This window comes from Cygnus atratus, chromosome 2 (assembly GCF_013377495.2).
Source record: "Cygnus atratus isolate AKBS03 ecotype Queensland, Australia chromosome 2, CAtr_DNAZoo_HiC_assembly, whole genome shotgun sequence".
Taxonomy (NCBI): Eukaryota; Metazoa; Chordata; class Aves; order Anseriformes; family Anatidae; genus Cygnus; species Cygnus atratus.
The window spans coordinates 48,744,227-48,763,297 of record NC_066363.1 but is presented as its reverse complement, the minus strand read 5'-3'; the positions used below and the strand labels follow the sequence as shown (position 1 = coordinate 48,763,297).

The 19,071-nt window shown below is 40.5% G+C and overlaps 1 protein-coding gene across 6 annotated transcripts in view; it reads left to right on the top strand.

Moving 5' to 3' along the window:
* The first annotated feature begins 5,479 nt into the window (after positions 1-5,479).
* ATP9B (ATPase phospholipid transporting 9B (putative)) overlaps positions 5,480-19,071 on the top strand; it is a 181,093-nt gene continuing 167,501 nt past the window's right edge. For 3 of the 6 annotated variants that reach the window (XM_035549691.2, XM_035549690.2, XM_035549694.2), the window contains exon 1: positions 5,504-5,633. In XM_035549691.2, the coding sequence (XP_035405584.1) occupies positions 5,539-5,633 (95 nt within the window). In that variant the 5' untranslated portion in view covers positions 5,504-5,538. Of the gene's footprint in view, positions 5,634-19,071 lie in introns of all 6 variants that reach the window. The other 3 variants (XM_035549695.2, XM_035549696.2, XM_035549692.2) reach the window with 3 other exon arrangements.

Sequence of the window (19,071 nt, the reverse complement as noted above, 5' to 3'; positions counted from 1 at the left end):
TTCAATGCAATATTGGGGAAGAAGCTAGAGGAAAGACACAGGAGGAGACAAGACATTGAAAATGATGAGCTGTGAAAATGATTTCTTCATCTCATGCTGAATTGATCTGAATGTAGCTGCCATTTCCAATAACACAAAAAGGGTGTGGTAGCAGTCATGAGGCTAGGAAGGTATAAAATTATGTGTCTTACATGGATAAGTATCTTAGACATACTATACAAAGAAAATCTGCAAGATTCAAACTGCTTGTTAGAGTGAAATAAGTATACAAAGAAATTATGTCTAGGTTTTACTAGTAGCCAGACCTCTTGTTATCTACAATGACTGAGGGGAAAGGGGTTCCAGAAGTAGGTCTGAGGAAAACAAGAAACAAATTTGCTATGAGCCTGAGCTGGTGGCTGGGGCAGACACAAAGAGATGCCAGAGAAAGAGGAGATTGAAATTAATTTCTGATTTTTGAAAGATATACTATACAAAACACTAAGTATTTTGTCACTTATCATCTAGGAACTTTTTTTCTTTATCCCCTTCTGTATAGCTCTCAGAACAAAGACCCCCTAATCCCACTTAAAGCTTTTGGGTACTATTGTAACAGAAACTGCTAAAGCAAATCACATCCACTGAGTTTGATACCATCGATCACAACTCAAGTTTACACTTGGGCCTTGTTTGTCCTTCCATGACCTTTTCAGAATCTCTGAAACAACACAAGATTTGTAATTAATCTATGGGTGCATTTTCTTTCGGTTTCAAGGAGTAGTTAAAGCAGCTGTATTTATTTATTTGAAAGATCAACAGTGTGGAATTTGTTAAAATAAATCCACAGAGAACACTCAAAAAATTTGTGTCCTTTCAAAGTGCTCGTGTGTTTTCTTGTTGATTTGCACCAGAGATCATGGAAATATTTTATTGCCTAGCCTCTGGTTTTACAAGATCAGAAGTTGCTAATCCAGCTAAAAAGTTTTGAGTCTAAAGTTTTTTTGTCCGATTACAACAAAAATAAAACAATAAAAAATTGCATTAAATTTAGATATATTATAAGGATGAGAAAGATTATCTCAGAATCTAATTAGAAATTAAAAGGTATTGGATTTTTGATGTATATTGAAGAAATATTTAATTTACATTAATTGTTTTGTTTTTTATTTTTCTTCCCTTTTGTTTATCAACAATAACAATTAATAGCTTAAATGAAGACATGACTGATACTTGTATCAGAAGTCACCAAAGTGTACATTTGTTTCCAAAACAATTTGATTTAAGTACTCTAGGATTTGCTTGATTTTTTTAATCTTTTATTATTATTATTATTACTATATTGTTGTTGTTGTTGTTGTTGTTGTTTTGCCTCATCTGTTGCCCAGTGAATTGGAGAAAACACCTCTTCCACCACACTTATTACTAACTGGAAGATACATCTCTGGCACAACCCAAAATAGAGCATATATGCAATTTTGCTGCTTTAACTGTAAGAGATTTTCCTGGTATTCTATTCTTATAGAAATATTGTGTAGAACACAGGTGAGGTGGCACACAGCTGGTGTGAAGCCTGTACTGTGGGACCCACAGTTTGGTAAGGACGGGCTAAAAAGGAGGAAGAGATTTAGCAGTCCGTAAATCCTGCAGAGCTGCAGAGAGCTGACATTTACCAAAGAGAAGACCTTGAAGAAAGGTCTGAAAGAAATGTAACAGCTGGGAGCACAAATTAATTGACAAACACTGAATGCTGTGAATATTAAAAATACAATGTAGAGAAATAGAATTTTCTGTTTTCTGGTGATGTAGACAACACAGTAAGTAGTGTTTTGTTTCCATTATTGTGTCTGAGTTTGGTTTGATAGTACAGTAATATTTTCTATGATTATTTTTACTTGCTGGTGCTTCTAAACTTATTGATTTTGTTGTGTAGCGGCATTGCCTGCGGCCTCATTGTCTGCAGTAATCTTTTAAAACAAGGATTCTCTCAGAGAAAACAGTATTGCTATTTTTTTTCTTTCCTATAGCAAGAGTACAATTTTGCTACATCCTAATAATATGGATTTAAGATACGGAAGCACTATTAGAATTATTAAAACTGATAACTGTAGCTGTTTTAGCTCCCTCTTTTTTTGTATTTATTCTCCTTCACTCTGACTGTGTAAGAAATTACTCGGTTTAAACTTTCTTGCTGCCTTTGGCTCTTCCTATAAAGACAACAGGATTCTTTCCTGCACTCTGTGTTGCTGTGCTAAGGTTTTTCTGGGGATTTTTTATGCATCTAGATGTCTTGGACTAATCTGCAATTTCCTGAAAATTTGGAGGCAGATTCTGAGCTGGTTCATCACTGATGAAAAGTTCCACAATGAGGTTCTTTGCAGGATGGGGTGAGAAAATACCTAGTATAAAAATAATGGTTTTTTGTTTGTTTGTTTTCATAACTTTATACAAACCTTCCTGAAACACATTACTTTTGTTTTATATTCAACTGATTTTAGTAGCACATTATTAAATTTTAGATTTATGATTTTAGATTTATGTTTTTAGATTTATGTTAGTGTAACTGATTTTAACATTTGGCTCTGAGAATGACAGTGTAGAATGAATTATCTTCAAACTGTCTTTAGTCTTCCCCTGTACCCTTGCCCAGACATGCAGAGGATTAGGAGGGAGGGAGCACTTAACCTTGAACATTTACAACAGAAGTAGAATGGCAGTGAAAGTATAAATTATTATAAAATGCCCTCTGGGGACATCAGGCAGAACTAGTTACAGATAGATTCTGCACCTGTAGCAGATCCATGCAACAAATGAAAAACAATTTCCATACCTGCTCATTTCTAGTTAAATCAAGAGTTCACAAGATCCATAAATCATAGGTTCTGGATTGCTGCCACTTGTTATACATGCAAAAAGATGCAAAAAAAGAAATACGGAAAGGATGATATAGAAAGTTTACTTCAGAATGGTGTTATGATGATATTTAAGTGATAAATGTTATTTAGCCAGTATTTAATAATGAATACAAAAGAATTTCTCTCCTGAAATGATTTTTTTTCTTCATTTTGCAAAATAATACCTGTCTGAGATGCCTGACTAGAAAAATCCAGATCAAAAGCAAGTTTATTCTGTGACCTTTTAGGATTTCTAAATAGAAATGGATATACTATTTTCAAAACACAGGTAGGCTTGTTACGGACATCTTGTGAAGTCCTTCGATATCATATGCTAAAGTGTCAATTTTACATTAAAAAAAAAAACTGATATAAATTTTAAATTCTAAAAATAACAAAACAACCACCATAAAACATGACTACATGAAAATCTAGAGGCAGAACTGCATGATGATAAATGCCACACAACCAAAGTATCTGATCTGAGGAGCTTTTAGCATTGTATGAAAATATTGATGCAGAAAAGCAGTGATCAAGCTTGATCAAGAAGCTGAGATAGAGATACATTTCCACTAACTATCACAACTGCATGTTTTAAAAATATATTTGAAAGAAACAAAATTGCATGCATTTAAAATGATAAATGTTCAATTTTTTTCATTCTCTTGGCCTTTGATTTACTAAAAAAAAATGTCATTTTCTTCTCTAATTACTTATTAGCAATTTTTCACAAGGGTGGTATCATCACAATTTGTTTATCACTACAGCAGCTAACCAAAAGAAGTTATAGAAATGCTTTGCTGTCCTGGAGGTGTTCAATATACCACTGAAAGTGGCCTTGAGCAACCTGAGATCAAACTCGACTTCTTTGAGCAGGGGCTTGATCTAGATGATACCTGTACATCCCTTCCAACCTAAATTACAATTCTATGATTTTATCAGTGTACTACCATCAACTTTATAATGATTATTGCAGTTCCAGAGCTAGATAAATGTTTGCCCCCTTTTTGGTGTTTCTGAGTGTTTTCTTTAAATACCCACCAAAGTCTTGACACACACCCAGCTGAGGGATTTTGCTTTTATGCATTCCTATGAGCCCTGTGCCTCCACATCCTGTGCAACTGTTGTTCCTGCTCTCCAGCTACAATTTTGAGTGGTCTAGTACTGTTGGTGACTCCAGTAACCAGATAATGTGCTTAAAGTCAAAATATTGCTTAGAAATATTTGCACTTGGCAAGTGATCTTAAGCATTGCCAGTGCTTCATGATCTTTGCTCTATAAGATCGGAGCATCCTTCAGCGTATTATCCGCTGTACAATATCCACTGTGTATTAAGGTGCCTCAATACCGACCATTCCTTTTTGTTCTAAGGCAGAAGAACACTCAGAAACCACCTCTGCCTTTGTTAAATAACCCAAGGCCAATAGGAAATCTCTTGGGACAAGGATGTGCTGGGCTCTGTGGCTCTCAGTGGTAGCTTCCACATCAGGGCCATGCCATGGGACTGGTAGTGGGGCTGCGCTGGTAATGGCCTGCAGAATAACCTGAATTCATGTGAGAGGGAGCACAGTACCAGACTTCTGAGGGCCGTGTTGCTGACATGCTGGCCCCATCCCACAAGATAGCATGACTTACATATAAATGTTAATGTCCTTTGTAAACTACAGCTGAGACACCTCCTACTCTGTTCAGTTCTTTGAGGTATGTAGCTTGTAGTTTAGTTCTTCACCCAAAATTTTGATACGCAGATTTTATTTTCAGGTCACATGTACTTGTACTGCAAAAACAGTAACATTTCAGTCTGAAATATCTGGCTAGTCAGAGCAACTTTGGCATTGGGGAGTGCAACCTTCATCCATTTGTTGTCCTTGGATGCCAGTGCTGCTGCTACCACACTGCACACTTCAGGCCTCAAACCAGGAGACTAAAGGTTTCAGCAGCACCACTAACATCTCTTTGCCATTTGGTATCTTCAAAGCAATGAAAGGAAAAACCCTGCATCCTAGAAAACTTGCTGTCACCTTTAAGTAATTTGCATAATCAAGAGATTCATTGCCAAAGATCTTGGTCTAGTGAATAATGTCTATAGGCCCTGCTATTCTGTAAAATAGCTGAAGATTTTTGTCATTGGAGAAACATTCTTTCCTTTCCTTTCCCTTTTTATTTATTTTTTGTTAATACTGAATATACGTTAAGAAATATCTTTATTTCCCTTCTTTATACTTTTGCAGGAAGCCTCTATTTGTGCTGGTGTTAGGCGTTTTGCTCTTCTGGCATCTGATTTCATATCAAACGATGACATCCTCCAGTAGGTCTGTGCACTCCTAATCTTCCAAATATTTATTTTTTTCCTTTGGCGACTTCTGCATTGACCTTTCCCTTCCAAGACCCCATAGGCTGGCTCGCTATCCTTAACTTTACAGAACGCCCGTTTCCATGTCACAACACCTCCGACTCACAAGACCCGTCCCTATTTAGCGACAGAAGACCATCCCTTTCCATCCACAGTGCTTTTATTTGCTTCGGGGCTCGGCCCGAATCCCGCCGCGTCCCCCCCGCCCCCTTGTTTATGCCGAGGGCCCCTCCCCGGCGCTGCCTTCCTGCCGCCGTGCGCCGGCCGTGACGTCAGGGCTGGGCCGCACCCGGCGCGGCGGCGGGGCGCCCCAAGATGGCGGACCAGATCCCGCTGCAGCCGGTACCGCGCCGCGACCCGCGACGGGCGGCCTATTACAGCAGCGCCTCGGCCGCGCGGAGGCACAGCAGGTACGGGCAGGGCGGTGGCACGGCCTCGCGGCGGCCCCGGGGCGCAGGTGGTGGCCCCCGAGGGGCGGCGGCGGCGGTGGTCCCCGCCTGTCCCCCGCCGCCCTCCTCGGCCCCGGGGCGCTACCTCGTCCCGGCGGTGGGTCGCGGAGCCGGCCGGGCTGTGCGTCGGGCGCTGCTCCCGGTCGGGCGGCTGCGGCCTCCGCCTGCCCGGCCCCGGGGAGCGACGCGCACAGCGCCCGCGGCTCCGCGGCCCCTTGTGCCCGGGCAGCCGGCCGCTCCGAGTGCGCTGCGCAGGGCGCCGCCGGTAAACGCGCTGCGGGGCGGCTGCTGTGTCTCGGCGTGCGGCACTTGGGCTTGCCTAAGTGTCAGAACTGACCCCGGGTTTCTTAAAATGCGCTCTTTTTTCGGGGGGGAGAGGGGTCAAGAAATTTGAACAAGCCAGTTCAGAGCTTTGCTACCAAATTAAGTCTTCAGCCAAGGAGTGAATGGGGTTTTCTTGTTTGTTTTTTGATTTGCTATTCTGCATGACTTCAACGAATATCGTCGTTGTGTGGAAGGAAGCACCTTACCCCATACTTCTTCATATATCCATTGGGCAGCACTCCTACAATGTCAGTTATGATTATAGTTGTGTGAGTTGATTTTGTTTGTTTTGTTTTAAGACACTGCTCATGGGCACAAGAACTGGAGGGAGCACTTGTAATGTATGAAAGTAAATGAACTTCCTAAGCACAGAATAGTTGATGATGCTGTTCTAATTCAAATAGTCCATTGTGAATAAAAAAGTATTTCTTTGTCTAAATGGAATACCTAGCAGAAAAGGTAGTTTAAAACTACGCAAAGCAGTTTAGGCTTAAATTAATAGATGAGCTTGCAAATATTCATAGAAGATAACTCTTATAGGACAGCCTACAGTAGTAGTGTTCCCCATTTCACTAGTATTTGAACGTCTGACAATATGTAGTAGGCTTATCCTCTGTTTTAAGGGAGGGCAGCGTTATCATTATCGTACCTATTTCTCAGAGAATTGAAGCAGGGAAGCTCTTCATGTGATCTATAAGCCTTTCAGTAGGTGTTCCCCCTTGGAAGAAGAAGGGAAGGATTATATAGGCAAACACTTAGTCTGTCAAAGGTATCAGGTGATTCTGTTGTAGGTTACCCAGCAGCCAGTTTTGGTAACTTGAAAAGTGCTATAGATATGATGGGCCAAGTTCATAAGTCAGGTGAGTACATAGATTTATGGAAGGTATGTTTTCAGGCAATAATTGCAGTTATTTATACAGACTGTTTAAATCTGGACATATAAACAGATTTGGGAAGCTGTAAGATCCATCAAGGAACTACTGATTCATTATAGATCTGCTTCTTAACTTCTGTCTTATTTGATCAACACTTCCCTTCAAAGTTTATGGATTGAATTCCTTGTAGTTTGTTACACCCTTCAGAGTTACGCTCTTTCATAATCTGTATGCTTCTCAAGTGCAGGTAATATGTATTTATTTTACCAGTCCTCCACACAAATGATTTTTTATGTTTTTAATTAGTTCTGTTCAACTAGTTGTAGGCTTATAAAACATTTAAAAGTTAACAGGTGCGTTTATTACTTCTGATTATTTATTTAGATCACTTGATTAAAATTTGTGCCCTGAGAAAGTCCATGTACTCTTACTCGCTTTAGTTACTTAATTTTGTATATATTTTAGGGTGAGTTGGTTAGGTTGAACATTCTCCTTCAATAATACCATGCCCTGGATTTGAGGGAACCTGTTGTGTGCTTTGGAAGGTGTCCTTGTGGACCTGTTTTAAAAAAAAAAAAATGCTCGTCTAGATTCTACTGCAGGTGACTTATGTAAAGACAAAGAGGAAATAGAGCAAGGCACGTTAGTTCAGGTACAACTCATAAATCATGACTTAAAACTATAGTTGGACTACATCTCCTAAGCCTTTATGCATGTGTGGTTCATCCTACTTTTCTCACTTTTATCTTCACCATACGTTTTTAAGAAGCCTTGTGTTCCTGTGGAAACTACAGCAAAGGTCCTGATGTTGCAGATAGTCCTAATAGGGTTGAAGTGAAGTCACTGAGGTCTCAGATATGTAGGAAGTTATCACAGGCATATGTACATAACAATTTAGCCTAAAAGGGTGTAATTCATACTTCGGAAGATGACTAGAGACGAACACTGGTAAAAACAACAGATTTCTTCAAATCTCAGAATTAATCTGGCACTGTGGTTTATGGGCTCTCAGGAATCTGTGACTTGCCATGATTTGTTTGTTTCTTCAGCAGAGAACTTACATTTTGAAAATTGCCTCTCTTGAAAGCTTATACACAGATTCTTAACTGCAGCGTGTTAGTGGTTTTTAACTTGAACTTGTTGCCCTGCTACTGGCAACCTCAGATAATGCAACAAAACAGTTGCTAACCTTTCGTGGCCTCAAAGCTAGTTTTTAGGACAATTTCTTTTGCTTGAGCTAACCAGCCTGTGGAAGTCTGCCTCTGTTGCTGTAGTTAGTTCTGCAGTAAGGACAAAGGTTTTCTCATTGTGTTTGGACTTGACTGCACTTTTGTACTAGAGGGTACTTTGACTGACCATTAGCACATACTGAAAAGCTGAAATGTTTTCCCCGCGCACCTAAAGAAACTTGGTGATGCTATATACCTGAGACTGTATGATTCTGTATAAGATTGAATGGAGAACTGATTATGGTCTACTGTTAGAAACCAGGGAAATCCATTGTGAAGTAAAAATTTGGATTCCAGTTATTAACAATTACACTATTAGGCAATTATTTGACTTTAATAGTTACAGAAAGCTTGGAGAAAGTGATTGATGTGCCACTTTGTAGTGGGTTTACGTAGCATGGTTTTGGTACTGGGGGCCTGCAGGGTGGCCTCTGTGAGAAGAATCCAGAAGCTGCCCCATGTCAGATAAGGGCCAGTTCTAGCCAGCTTCAAAGGGAGCTGCTGCTGGCCAGGGCTGAGCTAATAAGTGATGTTGCTTGTGCCTCTGTGAGAGCAGATTTAAGATAGGAGAGGGGACAAAAAAAAACAAACCTGCTGGGGAACAGCAGCTGGGAGAGAGAGAGGAGTGTGAAACAGCCTTGCTGGTGCCAAGGTCAGTGCAGAAGGAGGGCAGGAGGTGCTCCAAGCATGGAGCAGCAGTTCCCCTGTGGCCTGTGGAGAGGCCCCTGGTGGAGCAGGCTGTCCCCCTGCAGCCCACGGGTCCCACATGGAGCAGATCTCCACACTGCAGCCTGTGGGTGGAGGAGCCCCCGGTGGAGCAGGTGGATGTGGCCTGGAGGAGGCTGCAGCCCATGGAGAGCCCCCGCAGGAGCAGGCCCCGGGCCGGAGCTGCAGCCCGTGGAGAGGAGCCCACGCAGGAGCAGGGGGTCTGGGGGGAGCTGCTGCCCGTGGGGGACCCGTGCTGGAGCAGTTTGCTCCTGGGGGATGGACCCCGTGGTACGGAGCCATGTGGGAGCAGTTCTTGGAGAGCTGCTGCCTGTGGGCAGCCTCCGCAGGCTCAGTTCGGGAAGGACGGCATCCCATGGGAGGGACCCCACGGGGAGCAGGGGCAGGGAGTGACTGTGAGGGAGCAGCGGAGACAGTGTCAGGGACAGACCGCAGCCCCCATTGAGCAACCCTTGTGCCCCTTTTCATCATATTCTCTCCCCCATTTTCTTTGATCGGGGGAGTGAGAGAGCAGCTGTGGTGGAGCTCAGATGCCCAGCTGAGTAAAACCACCACATGCTTGTTTCAACACTTTGTCCTTCAGTGCAAAGTATCTATTATCTACTGGAAAAATAGTTGCTGCTTATGTTTATGCCACAAAGGGAAAAGAGGACCAGAGGACTTCCACAACCACTGTAAATGTGCAGTGAGACTAACACCCTTGTTCTCATATGTTAGTTTGGTATCATCAGCAGACCCAGAATAATTATTGGCTAAACACAGAAAGGAATTTAACCATGCAATGTCTGTTGTTCATGTGTGAGGTAAATGTAAGCAAACCAAGAAGCTTGGTGGAATTTTGAAGCTGGTAAGGGACTGAGTTAAGCAGTGGTCAACCCTCATTTATCTGTAAGCAAATTACTTGGTTTGTTCAGGTGTCCTGCACTTGTTACTGTCAGTGTACACCTCTATTTGGTCTAATAGTGTTAAGGTGTTGGGACACCTGAGCTGATAACAGAAAATCAGGTCTTACCAGTTGTATCCAATATTACGTAAATTCATTTGCGCTCCAGGTATTCACAGAGGTGTGCCTGTGTCATGAAAAATATTCATTCACTGGAAGGAATCTTCTCACATGATTATGTGTAGTATGGGTCATGGCAGTGTGTTTACGAATGACTTCAGACTTAAGAATGAAGGTGTATCAGGTGGCTGTGGTAAAGCAAGCTGTGGAACACCTCTGCTGTTGGCTTGTCAGTTTCCTTGCTGATAGGGTAATTCAGTTTTTAAGAAACTGCTATGTGTAATTGTCAGTCTTGTGTGTCATTAGCACATAAGACAATCATGTGAGAATTAAAATAGATCAAAATAATAGGCTAAAGTTTCCTTTGCCAGGTAAATACTTGTTGCTTAATAACTGGTGGATTGTTGCTTATTTCATGTTGAGTTCACTGAATCCACATACTTCCCTGATAAATACAAATGTCAAATTTTAATAGTACATAGAAACAAAGATGATATATTACAGGATTGCTGTTCTTAAATTTTTTTTATTTATATGGAAGTTGCTCCCAGCGATCTTGCAGTCCTGCTGTTTAAGATTTCCCAAGGTGTTTGGCTAGGTTTCACGGGGAATTAACTAAAGATAGAGACAAGCAAATGTCAACAGATAATACTTGATGCATGTGAAGTGATTCTGGGACTTATTTAATTTTTGCTGTTGTCTGAAGTGAGTTTTGTTGAACTACTCTGATAGTTGCTGTCTCCTCCCAGTTGTTTCTCTTCATTAGAATCATATGCTCTAGTTCTGAACTCCAATGTGGTTTTTGTAGTTCAGGTATTATTTTGTATTGCAGTGACGAAATATTTGCTGGTCTCTTTAGTTCAGGTGTAATAATTGAGATTAAAAACTTGCACAAACAATCCAAAATGTTATTTGTTGATGACATATATATAGATCAGAGGTAATAGGATGTAGGTTCTCTTGTAGAACGGTGTTTACAGAGAGCTCGTGGCTTATTTGGCTTTAACTGGGTCTGGAAAGCCTTGCAGAACATGCATGATCATTAAAAACACCAAACATTGATGTATATCTGAGTTCATCTGTTGAATGACTGTATGCAAGTGATACTTGGTGGTACTTTCAATTTTTTTTTAAATTGTTAGTTGCTATGATACTCTTTTTCTGCATACTTGTGAATGTTTGGAACAGAAGTTCATAGAGTCTTTGGACAGATACAGATTTTTCAGAGGTTGCATTTCAGTCTGCTCTTCTACCCCACCTATTAGTTGAACATGTCTACTTATTTCATCCTGATTTTGAAAATGACTGAAACTAAAAGTTTCCTTTATAATCTTTACATTAAAATTCGAATTAGTATAGCTTCTGTGAGAAAGCAGCCCCAAGACCAAAGTGAATTTACTTCTATTTGTGTTGAAACTCCTGTTACAAAGTATCAGTAACTTCTTTAAACGTTTGTTGCTTCACCAGAAGCAATAATTGTTTAGTCTGGGAGTATAAATGCTGTTTTGTTACTTTTTTTTGTGTGTAGAGATAGCCTTGTTAAGAGATAGCCATTTACTCAAGATGTGGTCACAGAAGCTCCTTAAAGTTGAGCAACTGTGGGAATGTGGTGGAGTAAGGTACTGGTTGTTAGTTGTCTGCATGTGCACTGACATACTTGAGCTTAGTCATGGAGAAAGCTCCTATCATCATCTTATAGCACTTTGTTTAAATGGGAGCCACTGTCTTGTGTGTTACTTTTTTTTCCCCTAAGTGACAGGCAGATGGAACTGGTGACTAAGTAAATTTCGGATTAGTCTAAGCAGATTTTCTGTAGGTCAGTATTTTTGCTTGAGATAGCAACTCAAAGCAAGGCGTATTGGTATTTTCTGTGATACCACAAATTACAAATGTAGGTTCACCTGATAAATACTAAAAGTATCATAAACTGTGTGAAAAGCCAGAATGGATATTCCTTGTATGTTGAGGAATAAAACATAAAGCTGTATGTTATGCTGATACACTCATGTAAATGTGCATTGCATTCAAATACACTTTTTTTTAAACATAAGGGAGAAAAGATTAAAAATGGTGCAAATAAATCTCTGTAGAATTGTAGTTAGGAGAATCATTGAATGTTTTGGAAAGGACCCTTAAAGATCATCTAGTACTGTTATACCATTCTTATAAAATAGGTCTGTCCTGTATGTTTGTTCTACAGGAAAACTATTGTCCCAGTGATTTTTACTGATTTCACCTGAAATTCAAAGCGTTTGCCTGTTTTGCAAAGCGAAATTTCATATCAAAGAAAAAATCAGCAGTTCTTTTGCAGGGCGTGCTGTCCTTTGTTGTTAGCCTTTCTTTAGTTATGTTTTTGGTCAGAGATTTACTGTTGTTGTTAGGAACAGTGTCACTGAGTCATTTTTAGTCTGCATCCCTGAGATGCTCTCTCTTAATTCTGGATCTTTCAACAGGGCTGTCTGGTTGGCACCTTCACATTTGGGATGTTATATTTGTACCATACTTGTTAGGTCTGCATTTTCAAGGCGCTCTCAATTTACGTCAAACAATAGTTTTTAGCAGTGATTTTTTTAAAACTTTCTTCTCGATTTGTCCTATGTTCATTGCTCGCGTATTTACATTTCTGGATTGAGTGTTACTCTGCTTTCTGAAGACTCGATACTTAGGCTAATGTTACCTTTTGAGACTGGCACCTCTAAGATGTAGTATAAGTTTAGATTCTGATATTTTTGTCTGGGAAAAAGGTCAAAGTAGTGTGATGCATAACTTCTGAAGAATGGCCTTGCCATATGTTAATGCTTTCAGAGCTTTTACATGGTGTATGTTGTCATACGTTATTTTGGTTTCTGTGCCTTTTACTTTTCAGAGCAGTCTGATTTTAATCATGCAGGTAACCAAATTACATGCATGTCGAGCTGCTCATGATATCAACTGTAAAATATTTTTATGTAGAAAGACACTTGTATTGGTGTCATACTCAGGAAATGGTTTGCTATACTTTGTCTGCAAAAGTACATTTTGACAACATAGCAACTTTAAGTGATTTTCATAATAAATTGTAGTTCTTTGACTTGATGTTACTTAGAATTATGTATTTGGAAAAGATCAGCCTTTTATGTTTCTTCTAGTTGCTTTTTACACACCAAGATATTCTTTATAGACAAGTAGTTGTAATCTTGAGCATGATTATTAGAATAATCTGAATCCTGATCTGAAACACTTATTTTTAGGCACAAAAATGTTTGAGAACTTGCACCACTGAAGTTCAGATTGCTATTGCAGATGATGTTAGTTTTTTCAATGAGCACGTATATCTGTGTGTAGTAAATTTTGTAAATATATTTTCAGGTTGTTTGTGTTTAAGCTGTATTTTTACCCTATATTTGCATGCCTTCCTGGTTTTTATCAGTAGTATCCAAATACAGTCATTTGTGTTCTTTGGGCAGGCATTTGGATCCCTTAGAAAGGGGAGAAAAAGCAATTGATTGAGCTGCAGTATCAATAACAATACCCAGTAACAGTGATAAAATGGCCCTGTTGTTGTGACCAGTGATGTTCCCTGCTAATTAAAAATAAGGTTCTAGTGAATGCAGATGTTTCCTCAGGTCTGCTGTGAATAAATAGAGATTCGCTCATCCTGTCATGGACTGAAAAAGATGTTCCATTAAGGTGTGTGTTGTGCTTTGTAAGGTGAGGAAAAGGGAGTAAGGAACGGTGGCTTTTTTCATGACAGCTTTCCTATGCAGATCTGAATTTTTCTTCCATATATAGCTCTAGCAAGGAGGTGTGTGCTAGGGAAGAGAAAATTATTATAGGGTTGATCAAAAATGGAGCCTAATGTTTTTCCAGAATCGCTATCTGCATTGCTTGCGAAAGGCTGGGGGCACCTTGATTTAGCTTGTCTATTGCAGTAAATGTTGTTCATTTCAGTGACAAACTCATTTGTAAACTTACATACAGTAAAAGTACTTTTTCTATTTTGTTGTTTGGTTGACAAATGTGCACTGTGACAGGAGTGTTGTAATGGGTTTTTAAAGATTTGGCTATGCAGGGACATAAAAGCAAAGTTATCTGTTGAAACTCAATAGAGAAACTTAGTTCTACAAATCTTTAGCTTCCATAAAAGCTGTCCAAAAGTGTAATCTGATTTAAAATCGAACTGCTTCGATTAGTGTTTTCTTCCATATGGAGATCTCTAACAGGCGAGTCGGCCCCTGATGGTGTATATGAATTTGTAACAGAATTGTTTTCTTTGTGTGTGTATAGTTGGGCCAGGACTTGGGTTCAGAGACTTCGGAAGTGATACTGATTAGGTGTGCACTTGCATTACAGGCACAAAGCAGCTAAATAAAAGCACAGCGACAAGCTGTTTTTTCTGTGTTTTTGAAGGAAAAGGTTAAAGGAAATTCTTCAAATTCTACGCATTTACCTGTAGAAGGCTTTTCTGTTGTCCACTTTTTTTATAATCTAGGAAGAAGGTGATTGTTCTGTAATTCAACCAAACTTCCTGCTTTGTAAGTCATAGAGATGTTTGAAATTATAGGGGGAAAAAAGTGATTTCCGGTCTTTAGAAGTGCAGAATAATATTTGGGGAAAAAAGGTATTTATAATTTGATTGTTCTCATGTGACTTGTAGCAAATAAATTATTTTCTGGAGACATTAGAAGTTTGAATAAGAGGAACAGTTATATGAAAATAAGTTGCATGCTTCTGAGCATGCTTATGGATGAATGTACATTTAATACAACTTTTCTTGCTGCTGTGGAACGTTTCATGGTTTTTTTCTTTGTGGGATTGTTGTCAGTAAAAAATGCAGCCTACAACAGCTGTAGCTTTTTTGGTTTCTCCTCTAAGAAATAATTCCTGCTCCTCATATAAGTGGGCCTGCCCCTTTCTTCATTATTCCTCTTACTGCACTGCCTCAGTTTGGCAAATTCGTGCTTTGTTTTCGGACTGTGGAGGTGTTCATGTAGGTTAAACCTTGGAGGAATTACTAGAAGTAGAGCAGGATAGGGCTGAGACAGATCGTGCTGCCTACCCCTCAGTCGTTCCCCTCCCGATGTCCAGAAGCAGGAGGAGTCCTGTGGCTGGTAGCAGCAGGGATTGAACCAAATGTCCAGTGCTTCGTTGTCAGGTGAGTTAAACCAGATAAATGGACATTGATGGTTGCCTTGCACTTTCCTACTTTTTTGGATGTTTGAATCAGAGGAACGTTGCTCTTTTAGACTAACAGTAAGCTTGTAGAAAATGCAAATTAACTAGGGATCTAAATAGGTAGCCAGACTAGATTTAAATGAATTAAAATGGTTTCCATTAACAGTTATGGGATACATATAACTCTGCATCTACTCTGCAGCTCTCAATGAGCTATGCCAGACCTTGTTCTCACCAATAGAGAGGGGCTGTTGGAGAATATGAAACTCAAGGGCAGCCTTGGCTGCAGTGACCATGAAATGGTGCAGTTTGGGATCCAGAAGGCAGTGAGGAGGGAGCACAGCATGCTCACTACCCTGATTTAGCTGCAGGAGAGCGGACTCTGCCCTATTCAGGGATCTGCTTGGTAGCGTACCACAGGACAAAACCCTGGAGGGAAGAGGGGCCCAAGAAAGATGGTTAATACTCAAGGATCACCTCTGCCAACCTCCGGAGCGATGCATCCTAACAAAGAGGAAGTCAGGCAAAAATGCCAGGAGGTCAGCACGAGCAAGGAGCTCCTGGCCAAACTCAGACAGAAAAAGGAGGGCTACAGAGGGTGGAAGCAAGAACAGTTAGCCTAGGGGGAATGCCAAGACATTGAGCAGCCAGGGATCACATTAGGGAAGCTTAAAGCCCTGTTAGAGTTAAATTTCGCCAAGGGCACCAAGGACAACAAGAAAGGCTTCTATAGGTATGTCAGTGATAAAAGGAAGACTAGGGAAATTGTGGGCCTTCTCTGCAAGAAAATGGGAGACCTGGTTACCCGGGATACAGAGAAGGCTGAGGTTCTCAATGACTTTTTTGCCTCAGCCTTCACCAGCAAGAGCTCTAGTCATGTAGCCCAAGTCCCAGAAGGCAAAGGCAGGGACTGGGGGAATGAAGAACTGCCCTGTTCATCTAAGATCATCTAAGGAACTTGAAGGTGTACAAGTCCATGGGACTTGATGAGATGTATCCGCAGGTCCTGAGGGATCTGGCAGATGAGGTTGCTGAGCCACTGTTCTTCATATTTGATAGGTCGTGGCAGTCTGAAGTTCCCAGTGACTGGAAGAAGGGAAACAACCCACATTTCTAAGAAGGGAAAAAGTAAGACCTGGGGAACTACAGGGCAGGTAGTCTCACCTCCGTGCCCAGCAAGATCGTGGAGCAGATCCTCCTGGAAACTCTGCTAAGGCACATGGAAAATAAGGAGGTGATTGGTGACAGCCAACACAGCTTCACTAAGGGCAGATTGTGCTTGACAAATCTGGTGGTGTTCTAAGATGGGGTTACAGCATTGGTAGATAGAGGATAAACAACTGAGGTCATCTACCTGGACTTATGCAAAACATTTGTGCACAAGCATATCCTGCATTTTTTCTAAATTGGAGAGAAGTGAGTTTGATGGATGGACCACCTGGTGGGTAAGGGACTGGCTGCATGGTCACACTCAGAGTTGTGGCTGAAGACTCAATGTCCAAGTGGAGATCAGTGACGAGTGGTGTTCCCCAGGGGTTGATATGGCGACTAGTATTGTTTAATGTCTTTGTTGTCAACATGGACATTGAGATCGAATGCACTCTCAGCATGTTTGCCGATGACACCCAGGTGTGTGCAGCTGACATGCTGGAGGGAAGGGATGCCATCCAGAGGGACATGGACAGGCTTGAGAGGTGGGCCTGTGCGAACTTCATGAAGTTCGACAAGACCAAGTGCAAGGTCCCGCATCCAGTTCAGGGCAATCCCAAGCACCGATAGAGGCTGGGTGGAGAATGGATTGAGAGCAACCCTGAGGAAAAGGACCTGGGAGGTGTTGCTTTATGAGAAGCTTGACGTGAGCCAGCAATGTGTGCTTGCAGCCCAGAAAGCCAACCATATTCTGGGTTGCATCATAAGAAGCTTGGCCAGCGGGTCAAGGGAGGTGATTCTTCGCCTCTACTCCACTCTCAGGAGATTCTACCTGAAGTCCTGCATTGAGCTCTGTGGCCCCCAGCAAAAGAAGGACATGGACCTATTAGAACAAGTCCAGAGGAGGGCCACCAAGATAATCAAGGGGCTGGAGCACCTCTCCTCTGAAGACAGGCTGAGGGAGTTGGGGTTGTTCAGCGTGGTGAAGAGAAGGCTCCAGGGAGACCTTATAGCAGCCTTTCAGTACCTAAAGGGGGCCTACAAGAAAGCTGGAGAGCTCCTTCTTTGTCAGGGAGTGTAGTGATAGGACAAGGAGTAATGGCTTTAAGCTAAAGGAGAGTAGATTTAGATTAGATATAAGGAAGATATTCTTTAGTATGAGGGTGTTGTGGGCAACCTGTTCCAGTGCCTCAGAAGTTGTGGATGTCCCATCCCTGGAAGTGTTTAAGGCCAGGTTGGATCGGGCTTTGAGCAACGTGGTCTAATGTAAGGCATCCCTGCCCATGGCGGGGGGTTTGGAATTAGATGACCTTTAAGGTCTCTTCTAACTCAAGCCATTCTATGATTCGGTGATTGTTTAATATTAATGTTCTTTTTTTCTTAGGAAACTGTATTTCTGTCAAGATGGCTGTCTTCATAGCTGATTTAGTAGCATCCATGCTGAGAGTTTTGATGTCTTTTCTCTGGCTTCTTTATTCATGTTGCTTTCAATGCTCCTATATTTTAATAAAAGTTTCTAGGATTATACTCAATTGATTTGTCACTCAAAGCAAATCAGCACTTCAAGCAATTAAGTGTGGAAAAATACTAGATAACAAAGACATAACGATTTTTGTCCTTATCCTAGTTATGAAAAATACATTATTCATTATACTATTGTTTTTAAATACTGAAGCACAATTTTCTAACACAATAGCAAAATTGCTTTTGAAACAGAATAAATTGCTTGCCAGTTCAGAGGCTGTATTTTGAAGTCAGGATTACTAAACATGATGGTGCTTATGCTCATTACATTCCCTACTTGGTGAAGCTCCATATTTAAAAGTGCAAAATGAGAATTGTGAAAAAATGACTTTAGGACATTGATGTACTCCACGAATATTACCACATTTACAAGAGTAGTATTAAATATTAAGTAGATCTGTGAATGTATTTCTCAGCCAAGTCTGTTTCCCTTAATTCTCTTGCATTAACATGTTCTGTCAAGAGAGAACTTTAACCATGTTTGCTTTGTTACCTTTGTGTGTAAAGTAAATTATTTTCCAAGTCAGGCACTTTTTACTTCCGTATAAAGTTGAACAAGGGTCTCTTATGTTCCAGAATGTTGCTGCATACTCCAGTGTGGCTGGCAGATTGTGATTTCACTGGATGGTGTTACAAATACACTATTAATTGTTCAGATGTCTAAAAGCAAAATACAATGCAAAAGAAAGCTCTGTATTAAAGCAAGTAACTGTGATAATGTAATTTGCAAATTCAACCAGGAGAGATTATAAAAGCATTGAATGTGAATCTGTTTAAACACAGGCTTGTCTTTTTCTGAAACTCAGTGTAACGTCTTTTTTAAAGCAGATATTTTATTGTCAAGTGTGTAAGGTTTCAGTGTTAAAATTAGCTTAGTCTGAGATAATCCATACAATTTTGTGTAATATACATTGTAACCTGTAATAACTGCCTTGTTTTGGGAAGGTAAATTTGTATAGTGTTCTCTTTCTTGATGACCATTTAGAGTAATGAGAAGGGAAGAAGTATTGCCAGATTGCCATATCAAACTAGACATCATATGCACCTTTTTGCAAACAACATGGTCAGTAAAGTTCTGTTTTGTCATGTTTGTTTTAAACTGTATTTTCATATTTTTGAAGGGGGTAGTGTTAATGTTATTTCTGAAAGCATTTTCCACTGCATATTTCAACTTTCTGGGAACTTTCTGGGCACTTTTAAACAAATGTATACTGTTTTTTAATTCCAGACTTCTGTTGTGTTTTCTTCTGTGTGGTTGTGCTTCTGCATCATTTGAAACACATGAAGATTCTGTTCACAAGGTCTAATGTGCTTAAGGTTCTCAGTTGACTTGCATCCTCGTTTTTTTTCCTAGTTATATATTTTCTAACCTGGTCCGAACAGGTGAACAGCCTTTAATGACATCTCATACTGAG